Here is a 22,100-nt window from a genome sequence, read left to right as displayed (position 1 = left end):
TCTGATGCATCAGCTGGATTTACAAACAGGAGATCAGGGAGGAGGGGGCATTTGAATGGCTGAGTCACTTTTGCACTAGAAAGGTTGGTGAATGCAGGTACAAAGAACATTTCTCCATGGTGCAGGCAGGAGCACAAGTCCTGCTCTTCCCCAGGGAGCTGACCACCTATGGGAACAAGCCTGTGAGAGGGCAGGGCATTCACTCACAGATGAACATTTAATTTGAGATCTCTCAAGACAAGAGTCCGTATATTTACCAGTGACTCAGTTTCAGTCTTGCTGCTTTAAAATTCAGATGGCTTAGAAAAGGCAAAACGCAAAACCACAGGCTGGAGATTTATTTTCCTTCAATAAGTCAAGAGAAAACATTGGTGGAAAAATGCCCTTTTGGGGGTTTTGTTCAGTGACTAACTGCTACTCAGCAGGCTTAGCACTGAGAGCCAGGCTGAGTACACCCTGCCCAGCAACACCAGCAATGATCCTGAGCAAACAGTGCTCTTGGGTCAGCTCAGTCCTGGCTCCAATGAAAGTGAGAAGAGAGAGAAGCCAGGACCACAACCCACACTGGTAGGATCATGCTGACTCTCGGATCCAGGCATGAGGTTTTGTGGTCCTACAAAAGATAGGGCTACAAATGACTTTTGTTCTTCATTTTAAAATTTTTATCTGAATGCTTTTGTCTTGGGAGCATTGGTAGACATGAAACCCAGCCTGCTTGTCACCAACTTCTCCTTACAAGACAGTTCCATGATAATGTATAACTTTCCCTGTAATACCAGGTATTTACTGTACTTGAGAGGGAGGGAACAGAGTGAGACAACACTCAACTAGAATTAAAAGGGCGTTTTAACAGTCTGTAAATGGCAGTGGGGACATTTACACCGACCACTGCTTCAAGTGGAAGCGTAGCGGCTCTTTAATCAACTACTTCATCAGAAAGCCTGTACGAGATGAAGAGGCCTGGGTACAGATTACTCCACACTCAGCTCTGCAGTTACATCCCGTTCCACATGAAGGAATTGCTGTCCACGTGCACTGCGGGACCGTGGAGGAGCTGCCGAGGGGCAGAGCCGCCCCGCAGGGGCTGAGCCCAGCCTGCCCGGGTGTCCCAGGACCGGCCCGGCTGTCGCAGGCGGCGGTGGCACTCCGGTCTGCAGTTTTTCCCGGTGCCAGCAGAGGGCAAGTTGCGATCGCGAACAGGTCCCGGCGGCCCCGCACGGGGAGCGCTGCCCTTGGCCGCCCCGGCGCTCCCGGAATAAACCTCTAAGCTGCTGCCTGGCACGGCCGGGAGCGGGGGGAGCGCGGCAGAGCTGACCGGGGCTTACCCAGCATGCCGATCCCCAGCATGAAGGCATCCATCCCGTAAGGCATGACTCGGGACCGCCCTCGTGCAGAGCCCGTTGGGGACATCACCTCCTTCGGCTGAGCTTTTTTACACTCCACCTGCCACAGGAAAGTAAGGATCAGGCTGGCCTGTCACAGGCTGGATCACAGACTGTCACAGGACACAGCCACGGAGCACAGGCAGGTCAGGCAGGGCTGCCTGCGTGACAGCACGTCCCAGCCCCAGCCACCTCTGTCAGCCTGCCCTGCTGCCCTTCCTGGCATCACTGTCTCCAGCCCACATGGTGCCAGCCTTCCCTCTTGTTCTGCAGCCACCACAGGCAATGGGGAGTTCCAACACTGCTTTCCTCCTCGTGCTGTTGCCCTTGATGTTCTACTTGACCCTGCACCAGAGCCTCAAAGCCTAATTTTCCTCATTTCTGAATAAAGGTAAAACCTGCCCCTTCCCAGGCCACTACAAGGTTTAGTGTAACTTCAAAAACTCCAAGCACAGTACAATTCCTTGTTTAGCTAGCTCTCCTCCTTGAGAACTCAGTATTATGCTTGTTCACCCCCATACGGTGAGTTTCTTCCCCAGACTGACTGCTGTGATTTTTGGGAAAAGACTCAATGTGATTCCCCACTGCAGAGAAGATGCATCAGGACCCAAGTGCCTCACACTGCCTCTCCCACACCTCAGTCTCTGCTCCCCCAGGTTCTGCCCCAGACACTCACCATTTTGTTGTTGATCTCATGGAAGTGGATTTCACATACTTTTTCCACAATGTCTTCACTTTCAAATGTGACAAACCCAAATCCTGAAGAAAAAGCAAAACTCCCTGATCAGGTCAGACCTCTCACAGTTTGAACTCCCTACTCACAGCCTTTTATTGGCAGGAGAAAAGGAGAGTACAATCAGCCCTTTCGAAAACAGCTGTCACTCATCTTCCCTCTCCAGCAAATTCTACTTTTATGCACAAGAACAGGACTGTCCTCTTATAGATTCTCCTCTCCTACTCATCCGGTACTTCCCACCCACTCTGAACCCAATTGGTCTCAAACCCAGGTTTGTTGTTCTTTGGGTTTTTTTAAACTTTGCTATTTGCAAGGCAAACCACATGGCTGGTAACACAGGGGAGGATCTGGGCAGATGCTCACACAAAGAATCGGTGGGGAAACCAACAGCTGCTTGCCAGGACATCACCACCCTCGCTAAACGCAGCCCACCAGCAGGAACACCCTGCAGCTCCCTCGCAGGCACTGGCCATAAAGCCTCGTGTGAGCAGGCACAGATCAGCAGTGCAGCTGCACACAGCAAGGCAGATACAGGCACAGAGATTTGCAAAGTTTCACCAAAGTAAGGTTTGTATCTGGGGTAAGACAGGACAGCTTGTTCCTGGCCCCTGGCCCACGCTCGCACCTCCTTTCTCTCACCAACCCCTTTGCTGACAGCTCTGGCAAAGCCCAGCTCGGGTGGGCAGACTGAACTCCTCTAAGCTGACTGCAACTGTTTCCGGAGAACTGAGGCAGGTGGGAGGATGTCTTAGAGCTCGCTGTGCAAGCAAGCTGGGATTAAGCAGAACTTTCTGCTTTCCAGAGCTGGCCAATTCCAGAGCTGGTGTTGTAAAATAACATTCAAAAGCAGATGGGAATCCACTGCCCAAACCTCACCTTTTCTCCACATTGCCAGAAACACCCCGCTATAAACTCCTCCATCTGTCTGTGCCCAGGTAGATTCACACCACTCACCTCAACACCCATTAGCAGAGGAGCTCAGGAATTCAGCAGAAAAATGTCAAAAGCAGTCCTGAGCCCCATCAGTCCCCCACCAGGCCTGCTATGCCCTGGGCTGAGCCCCTGGCTGTTGACACAGTGCCTAGCAGCTCTCCCTGCTGCCTCCCAAAATGCCCAACGGCTCTAATTGGACCAGTGACTGGCAGGCACCCATGGAGGAACAGGGGTTAATGCTTCTTCCCTTTCAAGATGAAGCTGGAACAACATCCTAGGACTGCCGAGGCAGTCAAAGTAGATTGAATGGCTTTAGAAAAAAGTAAAAATCTGAAGGGCACAGAGAGTAGCAAGAGCAGAAGGGAGAGTTCCCTCGCTGCTCTGGGGGCAGGACTGCTTGGAAGTGCTTCAAACAACACACAGGAAAGCAGTCAGCATAGGGCTGTTACTGACCCTGGCTGGGAAGAGGCTGAAACTAAGTTTGCAGGTCAAGTTGTTGCCATTAAATCTCCAAGCTGGATGCAAGTGTCAAGCCCTGCCACACCACCAGGTAGTCGGCCTGAGGACTGACCAGGAAGGCAGGGACACCCATGGATGGGCTGGGTCTGTATAGCACAAATAGCACAGCCTTGCTCCATCCTGTAACCAGACTCCATCAGCAGGACTCGGGTAAGAAAAGGTGACCTGGGAGCACAAGTGGGCTCCAGGCCGAGGAAGGGGCGAGAAGCAGGCACTCTTCAGGCTCTCGTGTCAGCTTTCCCAGAGCTCAGATTACTCGGGACAAGGTAAGACACACACTGCAGGCTGGAGCCACGGAGGTGAGCATGCAGAGGAGGGGGCCGTCTCCTCTCACGTATCTGCAACTCGACGAGTTTACAGCACAGGAAACGCACTGGACAAAAGCTCTCTGTGCTGTGAGGGCCGCTGGTAAAAGATGCAGATGCAAAAGAATGGGGTGACTGGAGGCAAGATAGAGAGCAGCTGCGACCTGCATCCCCTGCTGCTGGATACCGACCCCTCCCTAGGCAAGGCAGGAGGCACATCCTGTGCAGTAACCCCTCCTAGGGCCAGGAGACAGCTCTCACCTCGGTGTCGGTTGGTTGTCTTGTCAAACATCAGCATCGCATCATCCACCTGCAAAGAGAATGGCTGCAGTCAGATTATTACTGCTGCAACAAGCATCCTCCAACACAATTGTTCAGAGCTTCCCTGGCTTTCCCAAACCTGAGGGGATCAAGATGAGACATCCTGTCCCCGAGAAGGAAACAGGGTGTGCACACATGTGCAGTACACATAAGCTATCACACCAGGCACTTCCTCAAGCCACAACCAGCATGGTCCTGGTCCCCCCACCAGCCCAGGGCAGGTGCTGCTGGGCTGAGCCCTTTCGGCCCAGCCCGTGGCAGCGAGCGACCCCGATTGTTTGCCTGCAGCTCCAGCCGGGGGCCAAGGAGCAGGGAGGGCATTGTTCCCAAATCCCGGCCTCAAAGGAGAGGAGAATCAAAGAGGGGCAGAGAAGCAAAGCTGGAGAGGGGAGAGGAATAAGGGGCCTCGCAGCGGTGGGGGAAGCGGAGGCCTCAGACAACAGAGCCTGCCTGGGAAAGCTGGGAGGCGCCCCCACCCCCACCCCATGAGGAGCCTTTCCTCTAAGTGAGGTTTCCCACTGCTGGAGGCTGTAATTAGAGCAAATTTACTGCAAGGCCTGAGCAGGGCTGCCTTCCCGGGGGGAGGGGCGGCCGGATCCCATCCCCCAGCCGGCCTGGGGCTGCTCTCCTCCCCGGCACATCACCGCCTGGTGCCACTTTTCCCCCCATCTTCCCGCGGGTGTTGCCTTGTGGAGCAAAGCATCCACTCCGCAGGTCAGCCCGAGCAGGGTTAAAAAATACACTTCAATCCCCTCCGTGTAAGCTCCAGTGTAAACCTGTCCCACTGACCCATCCCTCCTCTAATACCACTGCCTTAATCCGATTATGAAACTGGACGTGCAAGTGCTCAGGGGAGGTGGCAGCAGTCTCCGGCCAGCAGCTGCCCTGGCCCTCCTCCTTCTCCATGTGAGACAGCCCCTCCCTGAGCAGCGAGCCCTGCACGCCCCCCAGCTCTACAGGATTTCCCCCTTGCCTTGCCCCAGGAAGAATCTGCATTGCTGGCTGCTCCTGAACAGTCACTGGACAGGGCAGAGCGCTGGCACAGGCAGCCACGGGCTTTGCCCATGGAGACCCCACAAGCCCAGTCAGGAAGGGAGAGGCTCCTACTCTCAGGCCCCCAGGACACCCAGCTCCACCTCAGGGCCAGGTGGATGGAAGGAGCCCTTACTGACAATTCCAGCACCATCATAAGCAGACAGGGATCATATTTGATGCCCTTGGCATTGTCTAACACATCCACTCCAGGTGACAACAGACAACCCGGCTCCTGCTCATCTCACACACTTACCATCCTGGCTCAGCCTCCTCAGCCAAGTAAACAAACACCTGAGAAACATGCCAAGCATCCAGCCTGGAGCCACAGGGGACATAAGCCTTGACACAGACCTGAAGCAACTCCTCAGCAGCTTCCCAAGGACACACAGTTAGGGAGATGGGCACTGAGACCAGCTCCTCATGCTGTCATTCCCCATTGCCACTTGCTCCCACATCTGCACCATTTCTCTTCGTGGCATAGCACAACTGTCATGTGCTGGAGGGAAGCCAGACATGGCTTTAAAAAAGTTCAACAGGTTTTATTGTCTGGTTTTCCTCGTTTTAAAATCTAGATCCATTCCCCCATGCAGTTCACAAAAGGCTGGAGAAATAGCTGCTGTCCTCCACAGTAAACACTGGGAAAGCTGTGTCAAAAGCACTCTGAGGCAGTGCCACTCCTAGCTCAGGTAGCTGGAGACCACAAACCCATCACAATGAGAGATGGGCGTGAGGAAAAAAAAAACAAACTAGTGTCAATGAGCACAGGCCCACTGCTGATTTACTCTGTCTGACCAGCCCTCCTCTCTGCAGAGCCTGGGAAGCAGGAGCAACTGCAAGTGGCAGAGCTCATTGCACTTCCACACAAACTCCTGGCACAGCAATATCCCAGGCAATGGCTGGGCACTGCCACAGTGCTCAAGCACTCAGAGAAAGATATGCAACCACTTCATCCCAAACCATGCTGTATGCTGTGAGCAGAGCTGCAGCCTTCCTCCTTCTGCGCTTTTTCCAATGACTCTGCTTTGAGGTGTACCCAGCACTCCAAAATGTACTTGTCTTGCAAAGACATATTTGTTGTAACACATGTGCTCTATTTGAAAGCTGTTTCCTGCTAAAAACTACATCTTATACAGTACATAAGTGTGTGTGTGTGTATATATTTATGTGTGTCTGTGTGTGTACGCACACAACTCCAGAGCTTCAACTCTGTATGGCTGTAACTGATATATTTTATTGCCATTAAAACCTACACATGACCATCTTTATGTCTCCTTTCAAGGCAGCCTGTGGGTTGAGTTGGGTGGTCTCAGCACACACCTGTGAGGTAAAGCAGGGCCCAGATCCCCCCTAACCCTGGCTACAGGGGATACATCCATCTGTCTCCTGCCATGGATAACTCGGGCAGACCCTCCCTCTGAGGCACCACATCCAGCGCCCACCAGAGCTCTGCCTGCACCGACTCTACCCCACCACGGGCCGTCAGTGGGCAGCTATTGTGGTGCTGAAGCCCCGCAATCCCCCACCCCCGCTCTTCCCTCCGCGCTGGGCCTTTCCCGGCTGGGCCGCGCCGGGCCCCAACAAAGGCGGCCGCCGGCGGGGCCGTCGCGATGGCAACGCGGCCGCCATGGCAGCTGGGGCCCGGATTAGCGGCTCACAAAGCCGCCCCGCAGCGCTCCGGGCCCGCGGCCTGCCATGGCCTTCGGGAGGGCACCCACCGGGGGCCTCCGGCACCCCAGCACAGGCGAACCGGCGTTTCCGAGGGATTCATGCCCTCGTTCCAGCCCCGCGGCTCTGGGCACGGACACCTTCCACAGGCTGCTGCAGCCCCTCCAGCCGGGCCGTGAACCTGCCCCAGATGGGGCGGCACAGGTTCTGTGGGCAGCCTGGGCCGGGGCCTCGCCAGCCTCACAGGGAAAAACTTCATCCTAAGAACCAATCTAAACCTGCTCTCTCTCTCTCTCTCTCTCTTTCAGTTTGAAGCCATTCCCCCTTGTCCTGGCACTACATGCTCTTGTAAATGATTGCCCCCAGGAACCTGGTGCCTTGAGCTAGAGGGATCAGACAGGATGACTTGGTGCTCCCTGCTTTCTAGGTCCTAAGTGTTCCTATGCCTTCCCTAAATAAGAAGGGAAAAAAAAAAGAGGAGTGATTTTTTTTTTTTTTTTTTGCATGCTTTCTGTCTGGGCTAAAATGTATTTTTCAAAAGCATTTATCCTAATTTAAAGTGGTGGCAAATCTAAGACACGCTCAGGCTTTTGGCCTGAGGGTGACATACAAACCTTCATGCAAAAGCCATCCAGCAGCCTGGGCTCCCCTGTCCTCAGAAGAAGAGCATGATCTCCCCCTAAAGCCAACATCTAAACTGAGTTTGCCACTGGATTCTCAACAATTGACTAAAAATCACCCCTGGGAACCTGGCACCTTGAGCTTGAGGAATCTGCTGTCTTCTCTCTAGATCCTAAGTGTTCCTGTGCCTTCTCTGGACAAGCAGGAGAAATGAGGAGCAATTTTTGTCCTGCCAGGTGCTAAAAAAAATGTGAGGGCACTTGGAAGAAGAGTGAACAGAGTTCACTCAGAGAAAGCCCTTTCCTCACAGGGTAAGTCCCCTAAAGAAATATTTTAAAAGGGCATCCTCAACAGTTCCTTTTCACACAGTCCCAATGCAACTCCAGAAGTAGTACTAGACCCAAATAACAGGGAAAAGTCTCCTGAAAAAAACATTTTCTGAGATGAAGACACCATGACTGAAGCTTCAGCATCTCTCATTTAAAGGTGCCATAATTACAAATAATCCATCCAGCCTTGGCCAAAATATCTGGGGGTTTTCAGAGGTTTAATTCCACTCTAATATCTTTCAATTTTCCTGTTTCATTTCTAGTTATCTGCTATGGGGAAGCCAATGACATCCTCATGCAGATTTAATAAAATAATAATTTTCAATAGCATTTTGATAGGAAATGTTGGATGCACTTTCACAAAGGTAGATTTTGAAAGTTGGTAGTTTTGAAAGCAAAGGGTTTGTGGAGATGGAGATTCCACCTGAAGTGCAAATAAAAATGTCTGAGCTGGTCCAAGAAGGAATCACAGAAATATATTTGTAGTAAAGTTAGGCAGAAAAATAGTAACTGTTGAGACAGCTTCCATATGGAAAATAGAAACCAAACCATCTAGAAACCACTTGGCCATCCTGTCAAGAGACAGACAGCATTAACAGCCCTGTGAGGCTCTCCCAGCTGCACAAACAGGACAGGCCAATTCCAGGAGGAGGATGCATGGACAGAGAGGCTGGCTCCAGGGAGCAGGTGTGCTGTGCTTTTCAGACCCTTCTCACCCTGCTCTGCAGAACTCTGGGAATGAGACTTGGCCAAGGGGACAGAGCCTGCTCCATGCCACAGAGAGCAGAACAGCCTGTCCAGGTGTCCTTGCCCGCTCTCACAGGCACCTGGCAAATATCAGGTGAACCCCAGAAGACCTGAATGACCATTACTGCTGGAGTGGTTTTGGCTGTGTGCCTACCAGATGCGGAGCACAGAGAACCCTTTGTTCCAGAGGCATTGTCACCACAGGCCAAACAGCCTACTGCCACAAGAGAGGTGATCAGATTCCTCTTCTCCTCCCCTCCCCATCTGTTCATGGCAACCATGTTATGTGTGAGAATTTACATAAATTGCCCTCTGATCTGTGGAAGAAAATCCAAAATCCAGTTTGGAAATCCACAGCAGGTTGACAAGTAGCTTTGATCCCTGAAATTTCCAGAGAGCGGCAGATTAAGGATTAATTAATTAACATTCTCCCAATCCAAAGTGAGGAAAATCATGGCCACTGTAAGCACAGAAACAATTCTTCCTTAAAGGCATTTGCCATCAGTATCTGAAGGTTTTCCCATTAGTCAGCAGAGAAAACTCATTTCACACACCTAAGTCAACCACCCCATTCTTGTGGCAGGAGTACATGAACAGGCATTTGTGACAGACCTACAGACCCTCACCTGATCCAGCACCTCAGACACTGTGATTTTCCCTCATGGCAAAAGTAACAGCCATCACCCCAGTGAGACCTCAGGACCTCTCAGGTGCAGAATTTGGATGGAGTATTAGATGGCAGCCTAAAGGTCAGAACCCTCTCAGACCCCAGATCTTTTTTCTCGTTTGCTTCCAGGGTATTTTTAGAGAGGAGATCTCTCTCTTTCTCTGGGCAGGAGAGAGGCTGAGCTTTCATGGCCGACTCATCCACACACAATTACCTCAGGCCCAGTGAGAGATGCAGACTGGGTTTAAGCACTTTCCAAGCACCCTTGGTGCTGCAACTGATTAGTGAGTCATGCAAAGACGTCACTGGGAATGTATTTCCTGCACTGCTGCTTCACCAAATGTAAAAGCACACAACAAAACCATGAGTTCAAAAACCTGATTCAGGTGCAGGCCCCCGTTTCTTCCAGGACCTCTGCACTTCCAGTTTCTGTTAAGATCAGCTTCTCTCATGATGACAAACAAAAGACCAGCTGCATCAAGTTAGAGCAGAGCTCTGCCTTGCCCAAAACCTCCCAAGATACCAACCAACAGACAACTTTGGAAGAACATAAAGATAAGGCAAGGATATTACCACAGAGCCCAGAACCCTACATCCCCATCCAAGCTATTTGTGATTTGGAGATTTCCTGAATTCAAAGAGGTGTCTGGGTCTGTTAAAAGACGTTCCATGAATTTGCCCAATCCTTTTGGAGCCTATGTAAATTTTAGTAACAACATCCTGCGGCAAACATTTCACAGTTTAGATATGCACCACGATAAAATGACTTTATTTGTTCTAAGCCTCCTCCTATCTTGCAATTTATATGACCTTCTCTACCACAAAACTTCATCAGACCAACTCTTGCATTAGAAAGATGATCTGAGTTTTTTTCAGTTTTGATTTGAAACAAATAACCTTGCTTACAAGATCAGATACCCAACAGTCCAAAGAAATTACTCTGATGGACAACTCCTTTTCCTCCCCAAAAATAATACAGAACAACATGTTCCCACAGGTTGAAGTAGCAAAGGAGGAAGCTGCAACTTGAGCTCCTCTGGCATTCTCATACATGTTGAACTAGACACAAGACTAGCTGTGCCTGAGGTGGTAGCTGCAAGACACCTTCCTCCTCTCTCTCGTGCAGGTTTCAGTGAGGGTGGCAGCCTCAATCTAGAGAAGCTGTTGAAATAATTCCTTTTGCTGTCTAAAGATCTTCAACACCATCCAACTTAAGCCAAAGTACTTGGCTACACATACTGTGAATGAAAGTCTTTCCAGGACTTCTGTCCTACAGTTGAAAAAATAATCTCCTTTAGAAAGCACATGCATGGCCTGAGCTTGGAGCTCAGAGAGATTCAAGTTTTGGAACCAGAGAGGTGTTTCCTAGAGATCCAGCTTTGCTCAAAGCCTCACAGCTGCACCTGACAAACCACAGCCAGCTTGAGATCACTTTTCAGTCTCTCTCTCTGTACTAAAAAAAAAAAAAAAAAAACAAACCAAAACCTTTGTATTTTCTTTCTCAGAAAAACAGCAGCCCATGTATTTTAGTCAGTGTTTTGGAAGGGAAAAATCCCCAAAGTGATTCCTCTTTGAAGCAGACACACTGTATTTGGGACCCTCTTTGAAGCTTCACCTTTTGTGCCTGTTAAAACCAAGAATTTTGATATGAAGAACTGGGCTGCCAGTCTCTCTCTCTCTTGCTTTATCACTAAATAATACTCACGGATTTCCTTTTCACACATTTTCACCTTTTTTTTTGCCCCTTCCATTTTACAAAGGTGAGAGAAGGTTTTGGACACAGCAAGGAAACAAAACAAAACAAAGAGAATAAGCAAAAATGCCAAAATGGAAAAATCACATCTGGGACTTTTGTCTAATGAAATAGAAAACCATTTCCTTTGCAGCCCAACTAAAGTTCCATTTTTTTCCTGCTAATGGACGTAGGAGGTGTGCTGGTTCTGACCTGAGATGCACTGACACCAACCACCTTGGATAGGCTTGTGAGCTGCAGTTCACAAATTTGAACTGGAGAGAACATTATGATAATCTAATTTGACCTCATCTGTTCTGCAGGCCATAGCACTTCCTCTTGTAATTCCTTCAGCATGTACATGCTTTCTGTCTGGGCTAAAATGCATTTTTCAAAAGTATCTATTCTAATTTAAAGACCTTAAATGGTGGCAAATCTGAGACACACTCAGGCTTGTGGCCTGAGGGTGACATACAAACCTTCATGCAAAAGCCATCCAGCAGCCTGGACTCCCCTGTCCTCAGAAGCAGAGCATGATCTCCCCCTAAAGCCAACATCCAAACTGAACTTGCCACTGGATTCTCAACAATCGACTAAAAATCCCCCCTGGGACCCTGGCACCTTGAGCAATCAAGACAGGATGAGCTGGTGCTCTCAGCTTGCTCCTCTCTAGATCCTAAGTGTTCCCGTGCATTCCCTGGACAGGCAGGAGGAAAGAGGAGCAATTTTTGTCCTGCCGTGTCCTAGGAAACTGTGGGGCCACTTCAAAGAGAAGGGAATAGTTACAAAGCTCTTTACTAACAAGGTAAGTCCTCTAAAGAAATGCTTTCAAAGAGCATCCTTAACAGTTCCTTTCCACACAGTCCTGAGACAATTCCAGAAGCAATACTGGGCCCAAATGACTTGGAAAGTCTCAATGAAAAAGCATTTTCTGAGATGAGGATACCAGGAGCTTCAGCACCTCCCACTTAAAGATGCCATAAATCAAAGAGATGAAGAATCACTCATGGTGTCTGGGACACCCATAAAGACAGGATTCTAGGAGACCTCTGAAATTACACAGCACATCATAAAGAGCCACCAAAAGAGACTGTGCATCAAAATCATGTTTTCCACGAGTAATAGCTGAAACTGAAGGCAACGGGCTTAGCCCTACAAACCACACAACAGCACATTCAGAGCCCAGAACTCCAGAGGTGAAGGCCACAAGGCTTTCCTCTGAAATGCACTTTCCCATCGATCCTGCCCATCCAAGCTCTCTACTGTAGAGAATCTCTCAGGAAACAATTCTCTTGGCCATGGGTGAATTATTTGAGGCTTAGTCTGGAAGATGGTTACAGGCCAGGAACGATGCTTTACACAAGAGCTCTGAAGAGTCTCTCATCTGAAGTGCACAGATGAGTCAGAAAATTGCCCTGAAAACAGCAAGTCAATCTGACCAACCCTAACATCTCCCCATGGAACCTCCCCAGAGCCAAGGGGACAACTGCTCCAGCCCCACACAGACTTGAAGCTCTGGATGTTGCCCAGGACACTGGTTCTTCAGAAATGAATTGCTGAGCAGAACTCTCCCTCCTGCCCACTCCAGAAAACAGTCTCACACAACCACTCCTTGCCTGACATCAGAACACCTCTCAGCACACAACCATTAAACAAGAGAAACATAACAGCACCCCAAAAGAGCTGGAAAGGACTGCTCAGACTAGAGCAACTGTAACTGCCTGTAGACTGAGTGCCCTGTGACATGCTGCTTTGAATTAGCAGGGATACAGTCAAGGTTAAAAGGGGATTATGCCAAAGACAATTTGTTTTCCTATCAAACACATCCATCAGCACAGGAGAACTTGCAAGTCAAACAGCCTTAAGACTGCACAGACACATGAACACCACCACCTTTAGTGGTGGCACCCTTGAGGATACCATGTAACAGCTCTTGGGGACACAACAGAGTTTGCCTATTTCTTATAGAAAATGAAACCACACAGAGCTACCAACTGGCAAACACAAGGATATCTGACCACTTTCTCTTAGAAGTGAACAGAGTCCCACTTTGCACACATGTAAATTTGGCTTCAGAAGCTGAACAAAGGTTCTGAGCAGATCCTTGTCTCAAACTTTCTGCCCAAAAGTTTCAGCAATATGGCAAATCTGGTTACAAAACTCCCTTTCTTTTCACTAATTAGTGTGCCTTAACATGACATCACCCTTTTGCAGGAAATTTCAAAAGAAAATACCAACCCTTCACCCCACACTGCAGCTTCCATGGTACCTCCCTCCATGACCACGATTCCATCAGCAACGTTCTGGCTGGGTCACCACCCACCAAACCATGTTCTTCCCTCCTGACTGGGCAGGAAGGTTCCAAGAGCTGCAGATTTCAACATTTCCTGCCCCAAAGAGCAAACCCATGCACAACTCCACTGAATAGCAGTGAAACAGTGACAATGTCCTGCCCACAGAGGTGACCACACTCCTTGGGTACGATGATCCCCTTCAGTTCCTAATCCCATTAAAAATCTTGGGATCCTTCAGTCTAATCCTGCTGATAGCACTCCTGGAGATGCTGACAACCTCCTCAGCTGAAAGGTCACAGCTGAGCTCCCTTCAATGCTCAGATTTGGTCCAGTCTCACAATTCACACACCAGGCTGTCATGGACCATGGCACAAGTGACTTCCAGCCACAGTAGCCCACCCTTCCCTGAGCCACTACCATCCACAGAAGAGCCAGACCAACACAAGGGACAGCCTTGGTGCAAAACTGTCTTCAACTATACAAAACTTACACCACCACTTGCCCAAGACTCAGCAGAAGTTTCAGGACCAAAAGACTTATTTTTAATAAAGGATTATTGAAAAATAAATCACAATGTTTTGAGTTAGAAACAGGCCAAAATCAGAGGTTTGATAAAGCAGCCACTCTGTTAGGAGTGTCTACAGCATTTGAACAAACTGCAAATCTGTGAGCCAAAAGAGGCTTCTGGATAGGGAAAAATTTCCCATAGCTGAGGTCCTAGCAACTCTGGGAACAAGGATAAACTCTGTTTCAAATCACCACAGGGCAGGAGTCACTGGCTGTAGCCCCTACAAGGACATTACAGCCAGCCAGCATCTGTAACTGACCTTTAATCTACTTAACCCTTGCAAAAGACTCAAGCTTCTAATCCCGCCCCCACAAAAGTTCAGAAAACTCCTTTTGCCCCAGAAGCAACAGCTTTGATCCAACATCACTCAAGAGACTTACCTTCCCAAACTGCTCGAAATATTGTTTCACATCCTCCACAGTAGTGTTCACAGACAGACCACCCACAAATATCTTCTTCGTTCGGGTCACCATCTGGAAAAGGGAAGGACAGGAATTCACCAAATAAACCCAGAGCGAGCACAGAACGAGACTCAAAAGGCCACTAACTCCCCTCTACTGCTGGGAAGTGCTTTTCCCTTTGCTGCAGGGCTTCCAACTCTTGAAGCCCTCTGGCCAAACACAGCTGGCAGATCTGTCCCACACCAAATTCTTGCTCTTGTCTTCACAGAGCCCACCACATGTGTCAGCACCCAGCCACCACCTCCTCGTCAGACAATTACCATCCTCTTCCCTCACCAACCTGCCACCACTCCCTTGGCACTGTGATACCACCCCAAATGTGTGGGACACAGCTGTCCCCTCCCCAGCCCTGCCACTTTGCACAGCCAGCCTTCTCCAGGCAGCCCCAGAGGCGCCTGCTCTGCTCCCAGGGTGGCAGGAAGCCACCACAGGCAGGTTCCCCAGGCTTTGCCCTCCCGCCCCACAAATTGCACAGCCTTCCAGTCTGAAATGGAATAAACCTCAGTTCACTCCCATTCTCCAGGCACTTCAATAGAGCCCAGTCAACACCCAGTTAAATCTCTTTTGCCTCTGCAAGAAGGTAAAGCCAAGATCCCTGTGCCACTTGTCACTGATACAGCCGGGACAAGGAAGAAAACTAAGTACCCTGAGAGGGGCCATGGCTGCCAGGCTGAGGCACACCGACATCCTTTGAACCAGCTCTCCAGCTGCATCCTCCCCTTAGCTGCTTGGCTACACCCCTGCTCTCAGAGGAACACATGGTCCTAATTACCCCAAGGAGCATAGGGCTAATCCACAGCAATTCCCTGCCTTGGAGAGCAGCCCGTTCTAACACTAAAGCACCTTCTGTCACCAAACTGCTTAATGGAATTAACCCAATTCCTACCATGTGCTTCCTGGCTCCAGTTACTTGGGATACCTGCTCACCAATTGTTCTCAGTGCCTGAACCCCTTACTTCCCTCCCAGCACCAGTCTCCTCTTTCCTCTCTGCTTCTCAACACAGCTTCTCCCCAGCTCTTTCACCCCTAACAGCACTTGGAATACAGACTCTAAACTTTAAAATTCACATCCAAGAGCCAAGTTAAAGGAAACCCAAAGTCTAAAGGCAGTCTCCAGCATGCTGCTGGCTCCTCAGCTAAAAGTTTCTAGCTGCACACCTAGACAAAGTTCCTGCCACTGTGCATTTTAATGCCAGAGCCTCTTGTAGGTAAGATCCAACACCAAACTCCTTTTGCCTTTTCCAGTGCCGAAGTACACAAGGGCATTTCACAAAGTGAAATCCTTCTCCCCTTCCCTGCCACATACCTATTCCCCACGCACAGGTGCACACACACAACACTCTGCCACCTGTGTCACATCACAGCATGGAGCTGTTCCATATCTCCAAAGGCCTGGAACTTCCAACCGTTGTCTGCAGCCTAAGAAGGACTAAGGTCACCCTGGGCAGCATTTAATCCACCAGCTCTATCTAGTGCATCCTGAAGTACAACCAAGGGGCCTCCTGGTTCCTTCAGTGCCACACAAACTCCCAGCACTGTGCTCCAGGTGAGTCCTGAGCAAACCCCAGCGAGCAGCTCCATTGCATGCATTGCCACCTTGCACAGAAGGACAAAGTTCACCACCACAAATTGTGCCCCTGGTGGCACAAGGGCTGCCCACAGTGCTTACCTTGGGCTGTGCTCGGCGAGGGAACGCTACCTTCGGGTCAATCTGAAAGAGATGTGGAGAAGAACAGGTGAACACATTTTTCCTGCCTATTTACAGACACACGGTTTCCTCCATGTGTGCAGCTGTCTCTGCCCATGTGGCACCTTGCTAAAAACCCAAAGAATCTACCTGAGGTTCATAAAATGAAGCTGGCTGCAGACATCTTTCCCTCTTGGTGAGGTGTAACCCAGGGAGACTACAAGTCCCAGCATGCAGCAGTCCATCTCCAGCTGAGCACTGGGCAGATGCACTGAGAGCCCATCACATGCTGGGATTAACAGGCTGGGCTGCACCCTCCCGCTTGGCCAGCCCCTGGGTGCCTTGCATCACCAGCCTCATATTAAAAGTGATTTCTTTTGCCTTTTTTGCTCTCACCCTTCACTCCTCCTACAACTACAGAGTTCATCTGGGTAGTAACAAGACAGAAAAGAAGCAGTGCCTAAACCCCCAAACATTTCATCCCTTCAAACACAGACTGAAGGGCAGACAAAAAGAAGCAATAAAAGAGCAGACAGGATGGCACAAATTAACCCGAGGAGCCCAGGCCAGGCGGCTGCGGAGGCTGCGGCCGCAGGGATCGCGCTGCCCCTCTCCCCAGGCCGCGCTGCACACAAAGCCGTGATGCCTCCCTCCCTCTCTCCCTCCCTCCCTCGGCGGGCTGAGCCTCCATTGTGCCTGTTCAGCTTCCCTATAAACCTGCTGCTGGCCGGAGCAGCCGGGCCCGCGCCGCCATCCAGGTGCCGCGTGTTCTGCCGGGCTCAGCACGGATGAGCGCCTGCCCACATCGGCCTCACACCACCAGCAGCACCACCACAAAGCTGGGACAACACCGATGCAGCTGCAAGCCAAACACCCACAAAGCCTTCTCTGCTCCTCAGCCACCACTTCTTTCTTTATAGCCTATTTTTACAGTAACTCCTGTAAAGTTACATCACTTCGGGGGATGATCCAGACCTACAAATCAGCTTACAAAGACCTGTGGTAAAGGCAGGTTTGGCTCATCCCCACACTTGGACAGGCTGCAGCTGGGAGGGCAGCCTGGAGCATTGTCCCATCAGCCCAGCAGCTCCAACAGCCCAAAAGGAAGCTGTGTTTCTCCAGCTCCTCTCACTGCTTTGTTCAGCTTTCCAGCCTGGCTGCCCTCCCGTCCCGCATCCTTTTACTTGTCTCACAGCCCCGGAGCTTGGCCCCCCTGTGCCCTTCCACCAGCTCCTCTCACTGCCTTCCCCACCTCCATCCTGACTCACAGCTTACAACATAAATAAACTCAGCACGTAGGTAAACACAGGCAAAACTGAAGAGCACAAATAAATTCAAAAATAAACCTCTCTCCCCAAGCTCCAAGCGCCGGCAGATTAGCATACCCTCCGGTGCCTCCCTGGGGCATCGGAACCATCCAGGCCCTCCCCTCCCCACTGCTTCCTGGCTAGTGCAGACACCCACAGTGAATTCTGAGGACAGGGGACGGCAGGAGACCAGGAGGTTGATGGCAGATAATAAGCAAAAACAATAATCTACTGTCTTTTACTTCTCAGCCAGTGTCATTCAGCTCCTGCCAATAAGATGCTTTCATACTCAGCAATGCTAAGCTCAGCCTCATTTTCTCATTACCCTGAGTGTGATCAACTGGGCAGAGATAACGTGTCCTCCTGGCTGGAGAGAGCAGGCAGTCATTTCACAAATTCTTCAGCACAACCAGCTATTGTTGCAGGTAGAGGAGGCTGGGGTGACTGATTGCAGGCGCAGCCCTGGGAACACGCAGAGGGGAGTGAGTTCGGTGCCGGACTCAAGTTACTCAAACTGGACTGCTCCTTGGCTGCTGGAGTCTTTCCTTATTAAAGCAAAGGCACCGGTACCTTATTCCCTCATTTCTGGTGTTAAAACAAATAGCCCTGGAGGAGTTGTGTTTCAGTGTCACCCACTGACGTAATGGATCCTTTTTACAAACTCAGATAGAAATCTGCTAAGAGCATTCAGAACTGTTCAGATTGTAGCCAAAAAACAAAACCCTAGATCAGGCTGCAGTGAATGGAAGTCACCTGAGCTCAAACTGCTTCCAGTTCACCCCACAAGACTTTGGTAATGAGGAATCCCACTGAAGTTGCAGGTGTACCAACAGGCCAGCCAGGTCCTTAGTAATGCTCTTCAGGCCACCTAGAGCCCCATTTCATAGCTCAGATCTCGTAAGTGCTGCGCTAGCCTAGCTGGTACCAGTGTCCCAAAGCACGGGGAAGGCTGGGAAGGACCTGCCAGACATCAGGTCCGGGTTTGTTCTTTCATTGTACCTCTGTCACTACCTCTGCCCTGCTGGTCTGCACTGCAGGGGAGCTGCAGATCACTCCCTCCACCACAAAAGACAAACCCAGCAAAAACTCAACAACGGCAACAAAGAAACGACGGGATGACCCAGCACTGCCAAGTGCTCTTCCCAAAGCGCGTAAAGAAGCAGCTCAAGGCAGCGGCCAGCTGCAGCTTTACAAAGTCACGCAAATCTTTTACCTTGAGATTGTAAAGCCAATTCTCATATCAAGTATTTTCAAAAATAACCCTGTAGTCTGCTATCTAGCTTACAAACAAAGAGGAGTCTGAAAAGAACAAGGCTGCACCGAAGAATTGGGCCAACTGCCTTCATTAGGGTAGGAAGAATCAGAAGACAATGAAGCAACAAGTTGAGCAGACACTGTCTATCAAATGTTGTTTGCCAAGAGACACCAAGCCCCATGAGAAGGCTGTCCTTACAGGACACCAGGCCTTTTCCTGCAAAGTTCCATAAAACTCTAAGATTTAGATGAGTTTGTGTCATTTAACCCATGACTCACAGCAAAAAAGCAGGGAAAAGGCATATGGATGTTCCATGTGCTCCCGTAAGATCAACCTCTCACAAGGCAAAACACCCCAAAACATCTGACCCGTCTGAAAACTGCACCAAACAAAAAATAAGAACGAAGGGGGAAGAGGACCAAAGTTCCTAACAAAGAAGGCCCTGGTGAAACTGTCCCCATTCTCTGTGCGTGCCGGCGGGGCGAGCGGAGCAGATGCAGCAGGGAATTTCAATGGCCACGAGGCCCTTCTGTTCTCCTGCAGCGCCCACCGTCCCTCCCTGCCCGCCTGGGCTGCACCCGGGGCCACACAGCCCGCCAGCGGCGGCTTGGGGAGGAGAATGGACAGCGTGGGTTTCAGCTCGCTCCCAGCCCTGAAACACTTCCAGGATTAGTGCTTCAACCAACATCCATCACTTGCCTTTGCAAGAGGGGTCTATGCCAGCCCACAGACTCATGACAGGACTAGCTGATCAGAGACTGTGTTTACACAGGCTAGTGAGAAAAAAAAAAAAAAAGAGAAAAGGAAAACCCTGGGCCCTCCTCAAAAGACATTACTGTAAACCCACCCCCCAGAGCAAAATTCACATCACTCCTGGAAGGAGGAGGGCCGGGAGTCCTGGGGACCAAGCCTCAGCCAGGAAGGCTGGGGTGGGTTTAACCAGGAGCTCCCGTGGGGAGGAAGGACCTGTGCACATCAAAGGGAGCGATCCAGGCAGTTAAACAGGAACAGACATAAATCTTGCTGCAACTCGTGCCGTAAACCCTAAGAAAGAGGGTCTCGCTCTCCCGCCCTCTCCTTCTGCCAAGATAAAGACTAGGACGCCTGGGCCACGCAGTGCAAGAAATAAAACTCTGCAGTTGTACTCCTCAGCAGCCCTTGCCTGGAGCCAGAACATGCCCTCTCACCATGCCATCCCCTCGCAGACCCCGCCACTCCCCCATCCCTACCCTCACCTTCACCCCAGGGTAGCAATAAGGAAAAGGAATTCAGGGGAAGGCCAGTCATTGAAACTAAAGAGAAGGGACCTCCCACTCAGACATCTCACCCCCACCCTTCAAAACAGTCTGCACATCTCCTGAGCACCACAGAGTCACAAGGCAGGACCCACCACCTAGCGCCACTAGTCCAGCGAGCCACCAAATCTTTCTGCTGGCCCACCTGGGGGTCCTCATCACCCAAACTTGCAGAGTGAGGGCTGGAGCCACAGCCGCTCCAAGAAGCTGGTGGTAACCCACACGGGCAGACATTGGCCACACTTGGAGACAATAAAGTCCTGAACCTCCACGACTACTACAAAAACTTCACCTGGAGAAACCACAAGAGAGTCTCTGGGGTGCACAGAATGAGGGTTCTGCTGGGAAGGGGGGATGCACAGGCCACCATGGCCAGGGAAGCAGGGCCTGGGCGCTGGGGAACAGCACCCCTGAGGAGGGATCAGTGCTCAGCAGCACACAGGATGAAAGGGCGGCTTCCCTCTCTCGGAACGCAGCCACGTCTTATTTCCCGGGCAAATCCTCATCCCAAACGTGTTCAGGTGTCCCAGCTTCGAGAGAGCTACAGTCACTGCCGGGATGGGCCTCGAGATGGGCCTTACAACCAACGAGCGAGAAGAAAACCATCACCAGGATCCACAGACCCGCACCAGGAATCGGCACACGGTAAGCCCTGTGCTCAGGCGGCAGCTAGGCTACCCGCCGACAAGTGGGACAGAGAAGGGAATGATCGATCCGTATCAGGAATCAATAGTTTACAACCTCTAACTGGAAATCAAACACTACAATCGACGGCTGCTCCGAGCACAGCCGTTCGGCCGGTAAATGCACCCCTGAGATGAGAGAAGTCATCTCACCGTCTTGGAGTCCAGTTCATGTCTGGATTGGGCCAGGACCTTGTCGACGCCAGCCTGGTCCATGAACGTGACGAACCCGAAGCCCCTGAGCCCCGCAGGCCGGGCAGAAGAGGGGATGCGGAGAGAAGAGAGAAAGTTGGTTAAAGTGGCGGTCGGGCCGCGGCGGGGGCGAAGGGAGGCGCGGGCCCGGCCTCTCACCTGGATCTCTTTGTCAGCGGGTCCCGCATCACCAGGCACTCCTTCACCTCGCCGAACTGGCTGAAGTACTCCCGCAAGCCCTCTGCAAGTACAGCACCCACCGTGAGTGTCCCGTCCCGGCCTCGCCGCACCCCCCCCCGGGCTCAGCCCCAGCTCCGCCACCCCCGGCCCCGGCGGCAGGTGCGGGGCCCCGCGACGCTCACCTTGCGTGGTCTGCCAGCTCAGTCCCCCGATGAACATTTTGCTGCGGGAGGAAGGGGAGAGCCGTGAGCGGGGCCGCGCCGGGGGGCCGCGGCACCCCGCGGGGGTGGCGGCAGCGGCGGCGGGGCCGCGCGGGGAGGGGAGGGCGCGGATCGGCCATGTTGGCAGCGGCACCGCCGCCGCCGCTGCCTCCGCCGCCGCCGCGCCTGCCCGGGCCGGGTGGCCGGGGCCGGGGGAGGGGGCGGCCGCGGCCGGACCGGGGGGGCGGTGGGGGTGGCCGGTGGCGGCCGCTGCGGAGGTACCAGGGGTCGTGCGGGGAGTCCGGGGAGGCGAGGCCGGGCTGGCTGCCGTCTGTCTCCATTCGGACCTCTTCTCCCTGCGAGGAGCGGCGCCGCACTCCCGGGGCAGATGAGCGCTGGAAAAGGGGCCGGACGGACAGGCCATGCTGCCCCCTCCCCCGACCCCTCTCCGCCGGGCGGGGAGGGAGCGAGGGAGGAGGGCCCGGCGGGCACAACCTGCCCGGCTCCTCCCACCCCCGCCGGCCCGCCGGCCGCCCTGCGCATAAAACCCGCCGGCGGCACCGGGGCCGAGTGCCGGGAGCCGCGCCCGCACCGCGCTGGGAGAGAGCGCCCGGCTCCGGGCTCGGCGGCGGCAGGAGCAGCCCCGGAGCTCGCAGCCGCTTTGTCCCCGGCCGCGCTGCCCGCACCTGCCCCGGGGCGGTGGACAAAGGGCGACGGAGCCAGGCCCGGCCCGGTGCGCTCGGGCTCGCTGCGGCGGAACCCGGAGATGCCGGCCCTGTTCCTCCCGGTGTTTCGCCGCTGCCGAGGGCGCTTCCAGGTCGGGACCAGGACTGCCCTGCTCACCCCGGGATCCCGACCGGGCAGCGGGGAGTCGAGGCGCCTTCTCGGAGCCCTGGTACCTCCGTGTCCCCTGGCAGCCCGCGGGGACCCTGCAGGGGTCAGGGGCTTCCCAGCCTCGCCGCTCGCTGCCCCGCACGGCAGTGCCC

The 22,100-nt window shown here is 52.3% G+C and overlaps 1 protein-coding gene across 2 annotated transcripts in view; it reads right to left on the bottom strand.

Annotated features, from left to right (window-relative positions):
• Positions 1–21,586, bottom strand: part of MSI1 (musashi RNA binding protein 1) — a 28,787-nt gene extending 7,201 nt beyond the window's left edge. For both annotated transcript variants that reach the window (XM_063172768.1, XM_063172769.1), the window contains exons 1-9: positions 21,397–21,586; positions 21,097–21,137; positions 20,894–20,975; positions 20,696–20,780; positions 15,985–16,026; positions 14,235–14,327; positions 4,137–4,185; positions 2,059–2,141; positions 1,326–1,443 (exon numbers count right to left, since the gene is read on the bottom strand). In XM_063172768.1, the coding sequence (XP_063028838.1) occupies positions 1,326–1,443; positions 2,059–2,141; positions 4,137–4,185; positions 14,235–14,327; positions 15,985–16,026; positions 20,696–20,780; positions 20,894–20,975; positions 21,097–21,137; positions 21,397–21,455 (652 nt within the window). In that variant the 5' untranslated portion in view covers positions 21,456–21,586. The remainder of the gene's footprint in view (positions 1–1,325; positions 1,444–2,058; positions 2,142–4,136; positions 4,186–14,234; positions 14,328–15,984; positions 16,027–20,695; positions 20,781–20,893; positions 20,976–21,096; positions 21,138–21,396) is intronic.
• Positions 21,587–22,100: the final 514 nt, after the last annotated feature.

This window comes from Melospiza melodia, chromosome 20 (assembly GCF_035770615.1).
Source record: "Melospiza melodia melodia isolate bMelMel2 chromosome 20, bMelMel2.pri, whole genome shotgun sequence".
NCBI lineage: Eukaryota > Metazoa > Chordata > Aves > Passeriformes > Passerellidae > Melospiza > Melospiza melodia.
Note: the sequence above shows the minus strand (reverse complement) of the source record. Positions and strands in the feature narration are given on the sequence as shown.